Genomic DNA, 21,075 nt, shown 5'->3' with positions numbered 1-21,075 from the left:
GTCTGAAAACTCAATTTAATTGGGACATCTAGTTGCACCCCCCTTTACAAAAATGGATGGATGCGCCCCTTGTTTGCACCAATCAAACTAATAAACTACAAAAACTAAGAACACTGTCATTTATAAATAACAAACAAAAAACTAAAAATTCTACCTACTTCTATTATAAGTTCTAGAGTTTTGGGATAAACCTGTCAAATAACAGATTTATAACATATATCTGTCTCAAGTTAAACGTTCAATTTACCCATTTTGTTTGTACTTCCTAACCTCCGTTCATTAAGGCTGTTCCAAAATTTATCAGGTGGGGGATGGAAGGCTCTTAGAATTAATTAAACATGGATGGTTGTATTTTATTATACTGTGAAAGTACTTTTATTCGTTGGGTACCAATTTTCGTGGTTTTCGTGATTGACCTTATCCATGAATTTAAGGGTCCAATGAAATAAAACAACCATTATCCAAATCAAGACATGGAAAGATCCCTATGAAGGTTTGACTACTGATATGATCTAGAGAATGTAATGAATAACCTCGAATCTTGAGACTGTATGCAGGATTATACCCATTTAATCTTTAATAACCTAAACTGTACAACTTTTTATCTTTTAATTCTGTTTTCGATGAAAGTCATATTTCCTAGTATGATAAAGTTTTCATTTTATATCCTCATAGTTCTCGTACATATGGGAAATAATAATTTCATGCTGGGCTTGATTTTGATAAGAATTATTTGACAAATCAAGATACGTTTGTAGCATTTGTTTATGATACTGATTTCTGTAGGTGACATGTTTATTGCCTAATTAACACCTTTGATGGACTTTAATCTGTTGATCACTTTATCTTGGGCTAATTAGTGTTATCACTACTTTTTACACGGGCCAATATTTACTTTGCAATTTCCTTCAATCGAGACTATTTGTAAACTTCGTTTCTAAAGGCTTTAATTTTTCAATAAGTTTTGTTTTTAGAAAACTAAAATCCACGAATTTAAAAACCCACGAACATGTAAATATTGTTCAAACCACGAAAATTGATACCCACGAATTAAAATACTTTCACAGTATAGAATTTGTAAGAATTACAAGTAAAAAGAACATTTCTATTTTATGGGTGGTTGTGGTCATAAAAAAAAGTATCTCATCCCCACCCCCATGTTCATTTTGGAACAGCCCTAAGTAATTATCAAATACCTAACAGATTTAAAATACATTGTAATAAATAGTGTATTAGCTAATAGGTTATATTGAAAAGTCCCTTGCTTGAAGAATATTTTTTTTTAGACTTTTCTGTTATTTAACCATTATTATAGAAAAGAATGCATCTGGTCAAAACATTTAGAGATAGTACTATCATAACTACTAGAACACACCCGCGAAATCGCGGGCATTCAGAGTGTAGTTTAAAGTATGTGAAGTGTTGTTGGAAAAATTTTGCAAAATATTGAATGACTGGAGAATTTCAGCAAAAGTATCATAATAAAATTAACGGTACCAATTTTCTTGCACCAGATGCGCATTTCGACAATACATGTCTCTTCAGTGATGCTCGTGGGACAGGAAAATGCTTTTTGGAAAGATTAGAAATTGTTCTAAATCTTTACTTAGGCACCACCCTCCCTAACAACAGGACAGGTTAGCTACTGTTACTAATTTTTTTATCCCTCCTCCTTTATTTCCAATATTCCCATTTTTTGGTTTGCTATCAATTTCAATATGAACATACATTTAGTATGTTATGCACATTCAAGTAAGGAGCCTGTAATTCAGTGGTTGTTGTTTGTATATGTGTTACATATTGGTTTTTCGTTCATTTTTTTGTACATAAATAAGGTCGCTAGTTTTCTGGTTTGAATTGTTTTACATTGTCAGTTCGGGGCACGTGGTTCGGGGCCTTTTAAAGCTGAGTATGCGCGCTATGGTCTTTGCTCGTTGTTGAAGGTCGTACGGTAACCTATAAGTGTTAATATCTGTGTCATATTGGAGGGGGGATAGGAGGGGTTCTGATCCCGAAATCCCGGGCTTAAAAACACGAAATCCCGAAATCCCGGGCTTAAAAAAACGAAATCCTGAGGTCCCGAAATTCGAATACCGGTAAAGAAATTCCCTGATCCCGAAAGGGGCAATCCCGAAACCCCGAGCTTAAAAACACCCAATCCCGGAGTCCCGATAAAGGTCCTATCCCCCTCATATTGGTCTCATGTGGAGAGTTGTCTCAACATGGCAATCATACCACATCTTCTTTTTTTTTGTCAATGAATTTTTGTAAAAGATTTAATGACTGGAGAATTTCAGAAAAGGTATCAAAAGTTAACATGAATATTTTTAGCGCTTATCTGTATATATTATGAACATTCATTACTATATAAATATAGTGCATTTACTTTCAATTTTAAGTTTACTTATCGATCCATAGTGGTCATTGATATAGTATACAGACCCTCTCTATTTAATAAACTCTGTGACTGCCGTGGATAGTTTACTTGAAAATGATAGCAGATAGAATTCTAAAAATAAACTTTATTCTTTGTATATATGTATGTTCAAAGTATACAGAAAAACGCAAACCGGAAGTCTAATCTGACTTAAAATTTCGTCCAATGACGGGACAATATCCGGATGCCTTTGTTCTCGTTTTTCTCCAAAAATAACTCAATCTGAATAATCACATGAATGGATGACAAATGGCACTATGCACTGTACCTATAGGACACAGAGGCGTGTTGATTAATTTATTGTGGAAAGAAGAGAAGCGACACCAAAAATGAGGTCTTCTCGTTTAATAGTATAGATTGATTCATTATTATTTGTTGGGTACCAATTTGTAGGTTTCGTGGGTACAGCTCTACCACAAATTCAAATGTTAAAGGAATTACAAATTTCCATTAGGCTTTGTGTATAATGCAGAGACCAAAACCAAAAAATAAAAAATCTACAAATAATTTAACTTTTCCTCTATACAAGAAAATTAGTAACCATGAAAATAAATGAATCCACAATAGGTGCAATATTGTATTCCTTTAGAAACCTATCCAACCATTTGCAGATGTAAATGGGGGGAAAAAATAGTTAAAAAAGATATTTAATTCCATCTACTGTATATTCATTGATGTTCTTTGATACCAATTTTTGTGACAAGGGGAAAAATTACATTTTTGTGGATATTTAAATATATGGTTTTGCCAAAGTTTGTATACAATCTATAGATTTTTTTTTAAACTTCAACAGCTGTACCCACGAAATCTAAAAAATTGGTATCCCATTAATAATAATAAATATGCAGTAAAAAGAAAGTTGGGGGTACCAAACAAAATCTTATCCTATAGTGTGGATTCATTTATTTTCTTGGGTTCCATTTTTCGTGGATTGAAGAAAACTTGCATTTTCGTGGATATTCAATTTCATAGTTTGGGAAAAGTTTTCATACATTCCTTTTGAGAAATTGTAATTCGTTGAACATTCAAATTAGTGGTTCTCCTGTTCCCACGGAATCCACGAAAATTGGTATCCAATGAATATTAATGAATCCGCAGTAATCCATATACCCTGAGACATTCACCATTAACTAACAAACCTGTATCATTCTCAAAAGAGTCTGGTAGCAAAGCGTAACAAATTAAATGGAACCATTAATTTTATTAATTGGCAAATAAAATTATTTGGATATATGTTTTCTAAACCATATATTACTTTCAAGTTTGAATGATAAAATTGAGAATGGAAATGGGGAATGTGTCAACAAGGGACAACAACCCGACCATTGAAAAAACAACAGCCGAAGGTCACCAACAGGTCTATAATGTAGTGAAAAATTCCCGCACCAGGAGGCATCCTTCAGCTGGATCCTAAACAAATATATACTAGTTTAGTGATAATGAAAATTGATAAGCCTCTGATTGGAAATGCAAAACCCTGAAAATCTTAAAACATCACAACATAAAATAGATGGTGCAGTACTACATGTTTCACTGAAAATTCATGTGAACATGTTCTGTTGGAGATATATGAATGAATAGCTGTAAACCTTCAGTGGAAAGTTAAATGTATATTTAGGACAAAAGGATGATATTGTGATTGAATATAAACCCCATCTCTGTACCAAACTGTCACCTTACCCAGACACGTTATTCTCACTCCAAGCTTTGTAAATATCAGGTGTAATGAACAGTATTAAAACTGTTTTTTTTTTAAATTATGAATAATCACAACATATAAATAGATGCGGCATAATTTCTTTTTTGTTTCGCCTGCAACAAATGTGTCAGAATGTATGACATAAAGGTTTCTTATCCTGTAGTGACATTAGCTCTCTTAAAATTAAAGAATCCAATAGATGTCCTTTATAATAACCTATCCAAAGCCATTTTATAATCTCTATTTACTGTAAATACTGAAATTATTTCGAGGTTTTAATTATTGCGAAAAATGTGACAGAGTTGTAAACGCAAAAATTCAAACTCGAATTTTGAAATGTTTTATATGAATTAAACAGGATTTTTCTCAAAATCATAAAAATAAGTCTAAAATGACAAAATAGCAATAATAAATGCACGCAATAATTTCTTAATTTACAGTGGCACCCCTGGTCTAAGTGCCTATACACCCCTGGTCTAAGTGCCTATAAATAGCAGCACATGACATACAAATCTATATGGGAGTGTGGATTAATCAGTACAGAGATTAATTCAATTGCACAAACAAAATAAAATATTGTCAAACAGTGTAACTTGAAAACACTTATGTTAATATTAGACTGTTTAAAATATTTACAAAATGATGAAAATAAATGCAATATTTCCCTAGACAAACTAGCTTTATCAAGCGTGCATCTATCTTGGTGAAATCAGATGTAGAGGATAAAAAACTTTTGCAGCTCAATGTACATGTTTCACATGAATTTAGCTGCCTTGTAAAAAATATATATGATGATTATAGGTTTCTATCTAACATAATTATGTCAAAATTGTCTATGATTCAATAACAGGGTTCATATAACCTTGACCTTTTTTTATGGCTCACTGGTCAATTTCAGAATATCAAATATACACCTTCACATCAATAATAAACTTTCAACTGTTTTAGGGAGTTAAAACTGTATTATTTGAACAGTGACACATTTCTACGGCAAACTAACTACTGTGAATTTATTATTATTGGTGGGATACCACTTTTTGTTGATTTTGTGATTACAAGCTTAAGTGAACCACAAATTTAAAGGTTCTACGAAGTACAATTTTTTTACAGGCCCCAGATGCAGACATTAACTAGAGGTTCTAAAGAGCCTGTGTCACTCACCTTGGTCTATGTGAATATTAAACAAAGGAAGCAGATGGATTCATGACAAAATTGTGTTTTGGTGATGGTGATGTGTTTGTACATCTTACTTTACTAAACAGTCTTGCTGCTTACAATTATCTCTATCTATAATGAACTTGGCCCAGTAGTTTCAATGGAAAATGTTAATAAAAATTTACAAATTTTATGAAAATTGTTAAAAATTGACTATAAAGGACAATAACTCCTTAGGGGGTCTATTGACCATTTCGGTCATTTTGACTTATTTGTAAATCTTACTTTGCTGAACATTATTGCTGCTTACAGTTCATCTCTATCTATAATAGTATTCAAGATAATAACCAAAAACAGCAAAATTTCCTTAAAATTACCAATTCAGAGGCAGCAACCCAACAACAGAATGTCCGATTCATCTGAAAATTTCAGGGCAGATAGATCTTGACCTGATAAACAGTTTAACCCCCATGTCAGATTTGCTCTAAATGCTTTAGTTTTTGAGTTATAAGCCAAAAACTGCATTTTACCCCTATGTTCTATTTCTAGCCATGGCAGCCATCTTGGTTGGTTGGCCTGGTCACCAGACACATTTTTTAAACTAAATACCCCAATGATGATTGTGGCCAAGTTTGGTTTAATTTGGCCCAGTAGTTTCAGAGGAGAAGATTTTTGTAAAAGTTAACAACGACGATGGACGACGGACGCAAAGTGATAGGAAAAGCTCACTTGGCCCTTTGGGCCAGGTGAGCTAATAAAACTGTAAAATAAAATATCCACTAAAATACAATGTTTTCTCAATCAACAAAAATTTGTACCCACGACAATAAATGAATCCACAGTCATTGACAGAAGGTAAAAATAAAGACAGAATCAATAATATAATTACCTTCAAATACTGGCTCAGGGGTTGTTGGTTTCACGGTTGTTGTTTTTACAGGTTTTGGAGTGGTTATCTGACCTGCAAAAAAATATTTTATTTCACCACAGAGACAATAAAATTCTGAAAACTGAATAGAAAGATGATGATGATTTTAGATTAGTATTCAACATCCAGTGGCAAATATTACAACCATATCAGTACAATAACCTGTGATGTGAATATAAATACTGGCAGAGCTCCAGATAAGCTGCGTATTTGCGTGATCACGCAATTCAAATAATAGAAAACCCAATGGAATTGCCGATTGCAGGGTTCAATAACCGAATTAATTCAAAGGAAAACCCAATTATATACCAAAACCATGAGTTCTCAACCCTTTTGTTGGTTACCGTTTGCGTTATTTACCCTTATCTGTTTTCACTTGTTGCGTAATCTATTTTTATTATATTTATAATTGGAAATGTCCTTTCGTTCTTAAAATAGATTCCTGCATATCAAGTAGCTGAAATGGGTCCCTGTTGGCATTTTGCCTTGCTCAAAAGGTACACGTGGTTTTGAAATCATTTCGATCTTCTCGGCGTTTATCCGATTAGCGTGCGTCATATTGTCATATTTTTTTCGAATTGCTCGAGATTTATCAAAACATACATTGAATTAAAACGAAAGTGAATGTCCGATAAAAATATTGAATAGAAGCATGTTTTCAGCTTCTTTTGCATAGCTGAGGGAAAGATATGATGATAACAACACTCAGCCATTGTTTTTAGGAAGCGTCCGTCGAACGCATGGGCGTGTTTGCATACCTCAACGAGAACATAATTTGCTAATAAACACGGGACTTCGTCAAAAACTGAATCAGTTGCCGTTAGAAAATGTGAAAGGCCAAATCAATTATGAAATGATATGTAATTGGAAACCAAAAGTTCTAATAAGGGATGAATTAACCCAGATTTATGTAAATTGAATAAAACAAAAACATTCAAGTATAAGAGTTTATATACTATTTTTGTTTTCGTTTTCACGGTTAATGAGTGAATACACACACAGGTACTCCTCTCAGAATTTTTAAATAAAGGTATATAAGAGAAAAAAAGATTTGAGACGAGTGCTTGGGAATGCACATATCCGTTATATACAGTTTACATTATAAATTGTGAGAAATTACAAAACTGGCAGAAGGTTAAAAACGGGACACAAATGAAACCTTCAATTGCTCGTCAGTGACTTAAGAAAATAAAACAGCTATAGCACATATTATTCAAAGAAAGAAACATACTTAAGATGGAAAAACATCCGGGGTTGATATTGCCTAAATATTCAATAGTGTGTTGATGAAAAAACCCAATACACTAAGGAGCTTGGTGGTGAAAAACCCAATTTGATATTTACTTGAGGGGTGAATTGGAATTGATAATGCAATTGAAAATCTTTATCACCCAATTGCATAAGAAATTGGTGGGTAAAAACCCCAATTTGTGAATTCTCATCTGGAGCTCTGTACTGGTATCTGCTAGACAGCCTTGCTCGTTAAAAATTTTAAAATGCTCATTCGTAAGGGAACAGTCCCAAAAAGGACATGTCACCTTACCTTTAACATTATCTTTTTTTTTTTTTTTTTTTTTTTAATTAATCAAAGTTTTATTGCACTTTTGCTGTTAACATTTACTCAATCTACAGCTTCAATTAAGTATCCCTTAAATTAGTCATTGCATATTTAGGAAAATAAAACCTTGAACATTATTCTAACATTTATCTCACCAGTCTTTACTAAATATTGACTGCCTAACAGAGTTGCAGTAAATAATAATTTTAAAGTTTTTGTTTTTACTCCGACAGTGATAAAACTGACAACCCCGGCACTAAAGACAAGCACCCAGCCTAAAGACCCATTGAAGTTAACTAAATTGTGAGAATTTAGTTAACCTTGGTTATGTATTATCAACAATATTACTCAACTAAAACAATTTGCTTTCAATAAAATTTCTTTAATGGAGTAGGCACAGTAAGACCCCTTTTTCGAACCAAAAAAATTGCATTTTTTCAAATTTTTAAAATTGTAAGTTTTCGCTATTCATTGGAAAGTTAAATACTTCGGTTACATAAATATGGACTGTTTTTGACGATGCATTGCTCATGCATCAGGTAAAAGCATCATAAATTTATACAAAAATAACTGAAATCTTCACTATTTTACCAATCATCCTATTTTTTAAATAGTTTTTGTCTAAAAGGGAAGTGGCCTCACATGTGTTCAGTCTTAATATTGAGACTGATCATGAATGTGCCCAATTACATTTCAGACAAAAAACATTTGAAAAGTGAAGTTTTATGGCATTTTTGAAAGATTTTCATATTCAGGGTTGAATTGAGCGTCTTTCTGGAACAAATTATTTCAAAACTTTAATATAATTCTCATTCTTAAGTATATATTCAGTAATTTAAACACTTACATTGGTCAACAAGTGCAGCACATGTGACTTCTGTCTTGTTGTAGCATCCTGTAAAACATATAATTATCTAATGAAAGAAGACTATTCAATTTGCTGCATGATAGAAACATAAAATATAAATACTAGCCAAACTAGCTTTTTCTTTTGGAAATCAAGAAATTTTAACAGAAAATGTTGTTAAAAATACAACTAAATGTAACATGTCAACATAGAATCATTTTCATAATAGCTACCATATTTATGTTTGTGCAATAGAAGAAAAAAGAAAGTTAAGTCATATGCAACCACAAATTTTTTTTTTTTTCATTACACCTGTTTTTTTATTTATAACTAAAATTCTTTAATTTGTCCACATTTAGAAGTTTACTTGATTTTAATTGCTTGCTTCCAAGAAGCAATTTGCCGACATATTTTCCATATGCAAGTGACCTTAGTGTGACCCTTCTCGTTATAATCTGGTGATCCCAATACGCATGGATCTGTCATTGAAATAAACTATTGTCTGATTGTACATGTCATACACATGCTCAATATTCATGCTTCTTTGTTTATTGTTTACTATAAGGTGACAATCGGTAAACTACGGCATCAAAACACAGCAATTAATTAGCTGCCATACTTGTTAAATCATAACAGACAGAGACAAAAAAAATGACGATTACACAATATTAAGTGTAAGTGTAAGAAATGATAAAATCATGCACAGAAGACTAAGTTTATGATAAATACATGCAATGGTTTAAGAATTGGATAAACGTGCTAGTTTTTCGTATTATTCAATTAAGGCGTTTTGAGCGATTGGCAACCACACAGAATAAATGTCTAAAACACGTACGAAATGACGAGTGGGCAATACAGGGGAACCTTCACATTATCTGACCCAGTCAATTGATAACCTGAGCGTGCAAAGAAATAGTCTTGTCCACCCTGTTATGAATATGATTATATGTTGACATAATAGTTTGTTAGCTTAGCTTAGTTTCAGTCAGAATCTGGGGAAAGTTTTAGGCGTTGAAGGATAAAACAAGATGATATAGAATTTCACTTTCCATTTACCAATTCATTCTGCTGAACAAACCACACATTTCAAGGTGGAGTTTAAAATTTTCATAGAAATAATTATGGATGAAATTTGCTTCAAAAATTAAATATGGAGAATATGTCCCATGGTGATGCCCCTACTTACATCATGTTTATACAAAGTAATAAAACTTGACATTGCAGGGGCATGGTTATTTGATTTCTTGACTTTTTTCAAAATATAATTCAGAAAAACTTAGATATAAAGAAACATAAATAATTTGCACTTTGTTTAGTGTTTTTATCAACTGGACCGTATATATTTACAGTGAGCTTAAGTTTTGGGCCAAACAGTAAAACATTTACTGTGGATCCATTAATATTCGTTGGATACCAATTTTCGTGGATTTTGTGGGTACAGGAGAACCACGAATTCAAATGTTCAACGAAATAAAAAATTTCTAATGGAATGAGTATAGACATCCCCAAAACCATGAAATTAAATATCCACAAATATGTCAGTTTTCCTCAAACCACAAAAATTGGTACCCACGAAAATAAATGAATCCACAGTATAGCAGTAAGCCTTTTTCTCATGTTTTAGAATCCTCTTTTACTATTCCATTTTTGAATATAATAATTTTGACAGCATCTTGACTACCCATGATCATTGTGATGTCCCCAATATTTTTTTTAAACATGTTTTTACCAGCAAATGGTGTCTTAGTTGCTCCACTTCCAGTACAGTTAACAAACACACATCCAAGGTCAGTTCCATGTTCGCAGCATTCTGTCACATTTGTTGTGAAGTTTCTGCAGGACACTGAAATTAGAAGACTTATTTGTTATTGTTTGTAATTCAAGGTAGGTATAATAAGACCCATTGGTTAGTAGCTACAAAAATTGTAAAAATTATTGAGCGTATCCAAGCCTTTCAAAATTTAATAAATTTTACTGATAAATACAGAAAAGTCATTAGTAGGGCTACATATTTTTTTTTTTTTTTTCTACATTATTTAGGCCATTAGTTTTTCTTGTTTGAACTGTTTAGATTTGTAATTTCAGGGCCGTTCAAAGCTGAATATGTGGTATGGTAACTCATTGTTGAAGGCTGATCATTTTTGTGTCATTTGGTCTCTTGTGAAGAGTTGTCTCATAGGAAATCATACCAAATTTTCTTTTTCATATCTATCATGATGTCATCAGCATGTTGAAGTCATACTCTTCTGAATACCATGTTATCATCATAAAATAGCTACACCCATCAAAACTTATGGTTATCTAAAACCTGTATTTAAACTACTCATTACCTCCCTTGTAAATGTTTACGATTACCTCCCTTGTAAATGTTAAAATAAGACTAATTTTTCAAAGTTTTTATTTTTGGACAGGTTACCTAGGACATCCTGGGACCAAAGTCAAGTTAGAGCAAGGTACAAAAGTAACATTAAGCTTTCAATCTTTACAATTCTCTGGGAAAATTTACTGCTTTGTATTCTCTTTACAAGAGAAATGCATCTGAATAGTAAAATTTCCCCTCAAATTGTTTGAGTCAAAAGTCGGTAATATGAAAATAGTCTATTACCTCCCTTGTTGATGATTATGATTACCTTCCTTATATATGTTTATGATAACCTCCCTTTTAAACATTTCTGATTACCTCCCTTGTAATTGTTTCTACCACATCACTTACCTGTAGGACCAACTGGTGTTGCATCACCTAGCAATAAATATAAAATCTCTTTAAATATTTGTTATCATTAAATTTGTACCATATATATAATAGGGAGTCTCCTTCCATCAAAAAAGGAATAAACACATTGTCATACTAAATTCTTATCTGATTTCAATTTTCCAAGATCGTACGCGAGCTCAAAATGTGCCTTAAACCTTAAAATTGTATCTTATTAATCTCTTGAAGTATGGAGAACCATTGGAGGCAATTATTATTATTGCCGCAAATACTATCATTTTGGGTAAGGCAGTTATATTACTGTTCCAAAATGGTAAGGGTTAAATATATTTTAAAAAGCAATGGCAAAAGATTGCTTTAGAGATAGCAATATTTTCCATAAAATTTTTAATTTCCAAGAGGCATAACACCTGTAAACAAGAATATGTCCCTAGTACATGAATGCCCCATCTGCATTATCATTTTCTATGTTTCATGAAAGTAGAGTAAAAACTCTAATTTGGCATTAAAATTAGAAATATCACATCATAAGGAACATGTGTACTAAGTTTCAAGTTGATTTGACTTCAACTTCATCAAAAACTACCTTGACCAAAAACTTAACCTGAAGCAGGACAGATGGACGAAGGAATGACAGCTAAACAAACGGACGGACAAATGGATGCACAGACCAAAAAACATAATGCCCATAATTGTGGCATAAAAAAGTTTCATAGCAGTGGGCTTTAGAGTGCTTACAATACAATTTACCAGATAATCTATATCCGCAATGAATATCACTAATCAAACAAGTAAAAAATAATTGATTGGAACATTTTCTAAGTCCTCTCAAATTTTGCTGATTCTTTTATTTATTGTAAACTGGCATGTTTATAGGTATTTAATTTGGTAGTTTTGTTAAAGTCTGCCTACATTCCCTTGTAAAATTTGTAATTCGTTCACCATTTGAATATGTGGTTCCCATGTACCCACAAATTCCAATAAATATTCAAAGAATATCAATAAATCTTCAGTAAACCTTTGAAATTAATTTCATAATACTCCTAGACTTATTATATATGTTTTGTAAATTGTTTTTTTATAAAATAGGCTGTAACTTTTCTCATTTGAATTATTTCGCATCTTTCAAAGTCAACTATACAATATAGTATTTTTTTATTGTTGAAGGTGGTATGGTTGTCTATAATTGCTTACATCAACCTTTGTGTACATTTAGATGATTTTAATACAAGTTTCCATACAATTTATTTTTCTAGGTGACACAGCTTCTTTGAAAAATCCCCCCCCCCCCCAAATCAAACTTTTCCAAGACATCCAGGGCCGTAACTACATTGAGGCAAATGAGGCAAATGCCTCATGTTAGAAATTTAAAAAAAAGAGAAAAAACTGAAACAAAAGATTGTCTTAATATCGAATTGTTTTCACGGAAAGTGTCTAGCAAGAAGCAAGTTCTCTTCACTCTCTGGTGTCGCCCCAGCATGTTTTTTGTTATCCATGTTTCTTTTTTACTGTAAGTTTTCTGAGTTGATGGTCTACTGTTTGTACTCAGTCTGTGTCCCGGGTTTGTCATTTGTTCATTTATTGTCCTACTTTATGACTATAGTCTGAGTGTTGATTTTTCTTTGTAAACGTGTGGTTTTGCAATGTTGCATGTCCACCGATGTCCAGATATTGTGCGAGAAAATATTTTCAGATCTTTTAAGAATATACGATGCTACAAGAATAACAAGACACAGAAAAAAATGGTCTTTTCTGCATGGAGAATTAAACTTGATATCAAAGAATAAACCAGATGCTCCGCAGGGCGTAGCTTTATACGACCGCAGAGGTTGAACCCTGAATGGTTGGGGCAAGTATGGACACAACATTCAAGCTGGATTCAGCTCTAAATTTGGATTGTGATTAAATAGTTGACACAGCATAGGTTTCTGACACAGAATGAATGTGTTCTAATGAACTTTAAATTTTTGTTTTCTCTTAGAGCAATTCACTATGCTGTTGAATATTAATCCTCTCAAAAAAATGTTTGAAGAAATTTTCTTTTTATTTATGAATTTTCAAATGAGAAAAATTGAACCCAATTTTTTTTAATCACATCCCCCTTTCCCTTATTCCAAAACTAATCTCAATTAAAATTTCTAATGGAGTTTGCAACAATAACTACTCATTTAAATACATCATAATATATTAAGATGTAAAAAAACTGCTTGTTATCACTGAATGGTAAAGATTATTTTAATTTATCAGTTGGTAGTAAAAAGTGAATATACATTGTATATTTGGTTCATAACATGAAAGACATTCTGGTTTTGGGTAATCATGTGTGAAAACCCCTTCTGCAAATCTTTTAGCCTACAAAAAATGTAACAATTTTAATAAAGGCTACATTTAGAAAAAAGAAACATCTTTGTTATATACAATATACATTGTATATTGTATATAACAAAGATTTAAGTTGATTCTGGACAAAGAAAGATAACTCCAATTAAAAAAAATTCTTGCTATTGCACAATATTGTGAAATTAGATATTTCTTGTTGATTCTGGACAAAGAAAGATAACTCTATTTAAAAAAAAAATTGCTATTTCACAATATTGTGCAATTAGAAATTTCTTGCCATTGCGCAATACTGTGCAATTGAAAAGACTTGCTATTGAACAATACTTAATATAATAATTTTAGATCCTGATTTGGACCACCTTAAAAACTGGGCCCATAATCAAAAATCTAAGTACATGTTTGGATTCAGCATATCAAAGAACCCCAAGATTTCAATTTTTGTTAAAATCAAACTAAGTTTTATTTTGGACCCTTTGGACTTTAATGTAGACCAATTTGAAAACAGGACCAAAAATGAAGAATCTACATACACAGTTAGATTTGGCATATCAAAGAACCCCATTTATTCAATTTTTGATGAAATTAAACAAAGTTTAATTTTGGACCCCGATTTGGACCAACTTGAAAACGGGGCCAATAATCAAGAATCTAAGTACATTTTTAGATTCAGCATATCAAAGAACCCAACCAATTCATTTTTTTGGACCCTTTGGACCTTAATGTAGACCAATTTGAAAACGGGACCAAAAGTTCAGAATTTACATACACAGTTAGATTCAGCATATCAAAGAACCCCAATTATTCAATTTTGATGAAATCAAACAAAGTTTAATTTTGGACCCTTTGAGCCCCTTATTCCTAAACTGTTGGGACCAAAACTCCCAAAATCAATACCAACCTTCCTTTTATGATCATAAACCTTGTGTTTAAATTTCATAGATTTCTATTTACTTATACTAAAGTTATAGTGCGAAAACCAAGAAAATGCTTATTTGGGCCCTTTTTGGCCCCTAATTCCTATACTGTTGGGACCAAAACTCCCAAAATCAATAACAACCTTCCTTTTGTGGTCATAAACCTTGTGTTAAAATTTCATAGATTTCTATTCACTTTTACTAAAGTTAGAGTGCGAAAACTAAAAGTATTTGGACGACGACGACGACGCCAGTATGATAGCAATATACGACGAAAAATTTTTCAAATTTTGCAGCCGTATAAAAACTGGCTTTTTTTTTTGGTAGATAAAACTAAATAGCTAAATAAGTAAGGTCACCAATTTCCAGGTATCAAATAATTTGAAAAAAAACCAATCATATGACTTTTTACATTGAAGGGTTAAACTTGCATTAACTTCCATTTTCAGACCCTTTAACAGAAAATAAAGGAATATTGAGTAAATGTGCACGAAACCTAATCGCACACAAAGTTGATGCATAGATAAGATACTAATGATCAATGGTCAAAGTTGCTGGAGGGTCTTCAACAATAAAAGAATCATTAATACCGTAAAACAGGGTCAAGATGGTCCCTAGTGTTGACTTAAGCAGTATACTAGTACTTAAAGTATGATACTGCACTGTCACTATATTTAAATCTAGTCATAAAAAAATCACCAAAGTCTAAGCACAATATAAGACCAGAACAGACGGAGAGATCCGGAATAAATGATTATGAGAATTACGATTTTTGCTTTATCCTACTTTTCTACATTGACTAGAGGTATAGAGGGAGGGTTGATAACTCATAAACATGTTTAACCCCGCCGCATGTTTGTGCCTGTCCCAAGTCAGGAGCCTCTAGCCTTTGTTAGTCTTGTATCATTTTTAATTTTAATTTCTTGTGAACAATTTGGAGTTAAGTATGGTGTTTGTTACCACTGAACTAGTATACATATTTGTTAGGGGCCAGCTGAAAGACGCCTCGGGGTGCGGAAATCTCTCGCTGTATTGAAGAGGTCATTGAAGACTTGTTGGTGAACTTATGCTGTTGTCTATTCTATGGTCGGGTTGCTGTCTCTTTCCATTCTCAATTTTATATCTGTCTTTAAATGTTGTCCATAAAACCAAAATGTCTTAAATTGAAATGAATCTATGGTTTTGCGTTGAGACCAGAATATTGTCAGAAAATTAGCTAAAAATTAATTGCGTTTCAATGTCAGAAAGAGTTCTGGAAACTCTCAGAATGCACGATTTTGCGTTATTTTTCTCAGAGCTTGTGGGGGCCTTAAGCGGTCCCCAGACCCCTCGCCAATTTTTTTTGCCTCGATCTGCTCGGCGTATATATATTTGCCTCACTATTAGACGAGGCTAGTTACGGCCCTGACATCTCCTGATATAAATTTCATAAAAATAAATTTAAATTACTTGATTAACACAGCATTTCAACTGCTTTAAATAACTGCTACTGGAGTTTTATCATGAAAGTCAGCCAAATACATGTATTCAGATGTGGTGTGACATATCTAATGCAGTTCTAGATAAACATGCACCAATTGTTACTAAAAGAGTAACAAGAGGCTCTCAAGAGCCTGAATCGCTCACCTGATTTTTTTTGGTTTAATCTCTCATCAATCATTATTTTGGCTTTTCAATTTATTTAAATGTTCTTTGAATCATCATATTATCTTCAAAAGCAAAAAAAAAATATTTTCTCCTATGTTCTATTTTAGCCATAGGAGCTATGTTTCTTGATATACAAGGAAATGAAATATAAAATTTATACTAGATACTCTGAAACTCTGAAACTCATTTAGCCTAAGTTTGGCTGAAATTGATACAGCAGTTTCAAAGGAGAAGATTTTTAAAGTAAGTCAACATGATGAACAAATTGTGAAAAAAGTCTTTAAAGGGCAATAACTTCATAAGAGGTCAATTGACAATTTTGATCAAATTGACTTATTTGTAGATCTTACTTTGCTTAACATTTTTGCTATTAACAGTTTATCTGTATCTATAATAATATTCAAGATAATGACCAAAAACCGCAAAATTTCCTTAAAATTACCAATTAAGTGGCAGCAACCCAACAATGGGTGGTTTGATTCATCTGAAAATTTCAGGGCTGATACATATTGACCTAATGAACATTTTAACTCCATCTCAGATTTGCTCTTAATGCTTTCATTTTTGAGATATAAGCCAAACTGCATTTGACCCCTATGTTCTATTTTAAGTAACGGCGGCCATGTTTTTTGATGGATCAAAAATCGAAGCACACACTTAGTGCAGAATAATCTAAGGAACAATCATACTAAGTTTCATCCAAATCCATTCAGTAGTTTCAGAGGAGAAGATTTTTTAAAGTCAGCAAATATGATGAATAAATTGTGAAAAATTGTCATTAAAGGACAATAGCCCCTTAAGGGGTCAATTGACAATTTTGATCAAATGACTTATTTGTAGATCTTACTTTGCTGATCATTTTTACTATTTACAGTTTATCTTTATCTATAATAATATTCAAGATAATGACCAAAAACTGCAAAATTTCCTTAAAATTACCAATTAAGTGGCAGCAACCCAACAATGGGTTGTTTGATTCATCTGAAAATTTCAGGGCTGATACATATTGACCTAATGAACATTTTAACTCCATCTCAGATTTGCTCTAAATGCTTTCATTTTTGAGATATAAGCCAAAAACTGCATTTGACCCCTATGTTCTATTTTAAGTAACGGCGGCCATGTTTTTTTATGGATCAAAAATCGAAGCACACATTTAGTGCAGAATAATCTAAGGAACAATCATACTAAGTTTCATCCAAATCCATTCAGTAGTTTCAGAGGAGAAGATTTTTTAAAGTTAGCAAATATGATGAACAAATTGTGAAAAATTGTCATTAAAGGACAATAACCCCTTAAGGGGTCAGTTGACAATTTTGGTCATATTAACTTATTTGTAGATCTTACTTTGCTAATAATTTTTGATGTTAACAGTTTATCTGTATCTATAATAATATTCAAGATAATGACCAAAAACTGCATAATTTCCTTAAAATTACCAATTAAGTGGCAGCAACCCAACAATGGTTTGTTTGATTCATCTGAAAATTTCAGGGCTGATAGATCTTCAGCTAATGAACATTTTTACCCCATGTCAGATTTGCTCTAAATGCTTTAGTTTTTGAGATATAAGCCAAAAACTGCATTTGACCCCTATGTTCTATTTTTAGTAACGGCGGCCATGTTTTTTGATGGATCAAAAATCGAAGCACACACTTTGTGCAGGATAATCTAAGGAACAATCATGCTAAGTTTCATCCAAATCCATTCAGTAGTTTCAGAGGAGAAGATTTTTTAAAGTCAGCAAATATGATGAATAAATTGTGAAAAATTGTCATTAAAGGACAATAACCCCTTAAGGGGTCAATTGACAATTTTTGTCATATTAACTTATTTGTAGATCTTACTTTGCTGATCATTTTTGCTGTTTACAGTTTATCTTTATCTATAATAATATTCAAGATAATGACCAACCAGATGCTCCGCAGGGCGTAGCTTTATACGACCGCAGAGGTTGAACCCTGAACGGTTGGGGCAAGTATGGACACAACATTCAAGCTGGATTCCGCTCTAAATTTGGATTGTGATTAAATAGTTGACACAGCATAGGTTTCTGACACAGAATGAATGTATTCAAATGAACTTAAAATTTTTGTTTTCTCTTAGAGCAATTCACTATGCTGTTGAATATTAATCCTCTCAAAAAAATGTTTGAAGAAATTTTCTTTTTATTTATGAAATTTCAAATGAGAAAAATTGAACCCAATTCTTTAATCACATCCCCCTTTCCCTTATTCCAAAACTAATTTCAATTAAAATATTCTAATGGAGTTTGCAACAATTACTACTCATTTAAATACATCATAAAATATTAAGATGTAAAAAAACTGCTTGTTATCACTGAATGGTAAAGATTATTTAAATTTATCAGTTGGTAGTAAAAAGTGAATATACATTGTATATTGTATATAACAAAGATTTAAGTTGATTCTGGACAAAGAAAGATAACTCCAATTAAAAAAAAATCTTGCAGATATTTCTTGCTTACTATACTGGACAAAGAAAGATAACTCTTAATTTAAAAAAAATTTGCTATTTCACAATATTGTGAAATTAGATATTTCTTGCCATTGCACAATACTGTGCAATTGAAAAGACTTGCTATTGCACAATACTTAATATAATAATTTTAGATCCTGATTTGGACAAACTTGAAAACTGGACCCATAATCAAAAATTTAAGTACATGTTTAGATTCAGCATATCAAAGAGGCCCAAGAATTTAATTTTTGTTAAAATCAAACTTAGTTTAATTTTGGACCCTTTGCACTTTAATTTAGACCAATTTTAAAACTGGACCAAAAATTAAGAATCTACATACACAGTTAGATTTGGCATATCAAAGAACCTCAATTATTCAATTTTTAATGAAATCAAACAATGTTTAATTTTGGATCTCGATTTGGGCCAACTTGAAAACTGGGCCAATAATCAAAAATCTAAGTACGTTTTTAGTTTCAGCATATCAAAGAACCCCAAGGTTTCAATTTTTGTTAAAATCAAACTAAGTTTAATTTTGGACCCTTTGGACCTTAATGTAGACCAATTTGAAAACGGGACCAAAAATTAAGAATCTACATACACAGTTAGATTCGGCATATTAAAGAACCCCAATTATTCAATTTTGATGAAATCAAACAAAGTTTAATTTTTGACCCTTTGGGCCCCTTTTTCCTTAACTGTTGGGACCAAAACTCCCAAAATCAATATCAACCTTTCTTTTATAGTCATAAACCTTGTGTTTAAATTTCATAGATATCTATTTACTTATACTAACGCTATGGTGCGAAAACCAAGAACAATGCTTATTTGGGTCCCTTTTTGGCCCCTAATTCCTAAACTGTTAGGACCGAAACTCCCAAAATCAATACCAACCTTCCTTTTGTGGTCATAAACATTGTGTTTAAATTTCATTGATTTCTATTTACTTTAACTAAAGTTATTGTGTGAAAACCAAGAATAATGCTTATTTGGGCCCTTTGTTGGCCCCTAATTCCTAAACTGTTGAAACCAAAACTCCCAAAATCAATCCCAACCTTTCTTTTGTGGTCATAAACCTTGTGTCAAAATTTCATAGATTTCTATTAACTAAAACTAAAGTTATAGTGCGAAAACCAAGAAAATGCTTATTTGGGCCCTTTTTGGCCCCTAATTCCTAAAATGTTGGGACCAAAACTCCCAAAATCAATACCAGCCTTCCTTTTATGGTCATAAACCTTGTGCTAAAATTTCATAGATTTCTATTCACTTTTACTAAAGTTAGAGTGCGAAAACTGAAAGTATTCGGACGACGACGACGACGACGACGACGCCAACGTGATAGCAATATACGAGGAGCGGTCGTATAAAAACTGCAAAATTTCCTTAAAATTACCAATTAAGTGGCAGCAACCCAACAATGGTTTGTTTGATTCATCTGAAAATTTCAGGGCTGATAGATCTTCAGCTAATGAACATTTTTACCCCATGTCAGATTTGCTCTAAATGCTTTAGTTTTTGAGATATAAGCCAAAAACTGCATTTGACCCCTATGTTCTATTTTTAGTAACGGCGGCCATGTTTTTTGACAGATCAAAAATCAAAGCACACACTTTGTGCAGGATACTCTAAGGAACAATCATGCTAAGTTTCATCCAAATCCATTCAGTAGCTTCAGAGAAGAAGATGTTTGAAAAATTGTTAACGACGACAGACGACGACGGACGCCAAGTGATGAGAAAAGCTCACATGGCCTTTTAGGCCAGGTGAGCTAAAAAGAGACAGACAACCTCAGGTCCTGAATGGTTCAATAATGATATTGCATATGCCAGAAAAATGAGAGACAAATATTAATTCTTATAAATACAGATTATTTATTGAAATCAACCTATCTGTATAAATAATATTAAAAACTGATCATGTCATCATGTTTATTTTTTCATCACATTTTATCAAGTTGTATTGAACATTATTTATATCATACTTGACTTTTTATACTAATGTATGGAATGTATATGTTTGCATTTCGTTTGATTTTTTATGATGAGGGCCTGAGGAAGATTAGTTTTATAGCTTACTGTGTAACCCTCTTAAAATAAAGTATTGTTGTTGTTGGTAAAGGAAACATAAATATTGCTTTATACTGCAATCAGCTATTTTACTATACAGATAAATCTATATGTATAAACGTTAGCTTTATACATCAATGACCTCAACTAACCTATAAGCCCCCCCTTCTTACCAGAACTACTGTATTTCATCAACAATGTCATGTCATGACCATGACAACGTAAAGTAACAATGGTCAGACTTTTATGAATTTAAACTTTTATGTCTTCAAATTGGTTATTTATATACC

At 32.2% G+C, this 21,075-nt stretch overlaps 1 protein-coding gene across 1 annotated transcript in view; it reads right to left on the bottom strand.

The window, feature by feature from the left end:
- The window catches only part of LOC134687836 (sialomucin core protein 24-like), a 45,895-nt gene that overhangs the window by 11,445 nt on the left and 13,375 nt on the right, over window positions 1–21,075 (bottom strand). The window contains exons 4-7 of the mRNA XM_063548295.1: window positions 11,338–11,364; window positions 10,354–10,467; window positions 8,625–8,672; window positions 6,181–6,252 (exon numbers count right to left, since the gene is read on the bottom strand). Of these exons, the coding sequence (XP_063404365.1) occupies window positions 6,181–6,252; window positions 8,625–8,672; window positions 10,354–10,467; window positions 11,338–11,364 (261 nt within the window). The remainder of the gene's footprint in view (window positions 1–6,180; window positions 6,253–8,624; window positions 8,673–10,353; window positions 10,468–11,337; window positions 11,365–21,075) is intronic.

Source organism: Mytilus trossulus, chromosome 10, assembly GCF_036588685.1.
Source record: "Mytilus trossulus isolate FHL-02 chromosome 10, PNRI_Mtr1.1.1.hap1, whole genome shotgun sequence".
Lineage (NCBI taxonomy): Eukaryota > Metazoa > Mollusca > Bivalvia > Mytilida > Mytilidae > Mytilus > Mytilus trossulus.
Note: the sequence above shows the minus strand (reverse complement) of the source record. Positions and strands in the feature narration are given on the sequence as shown.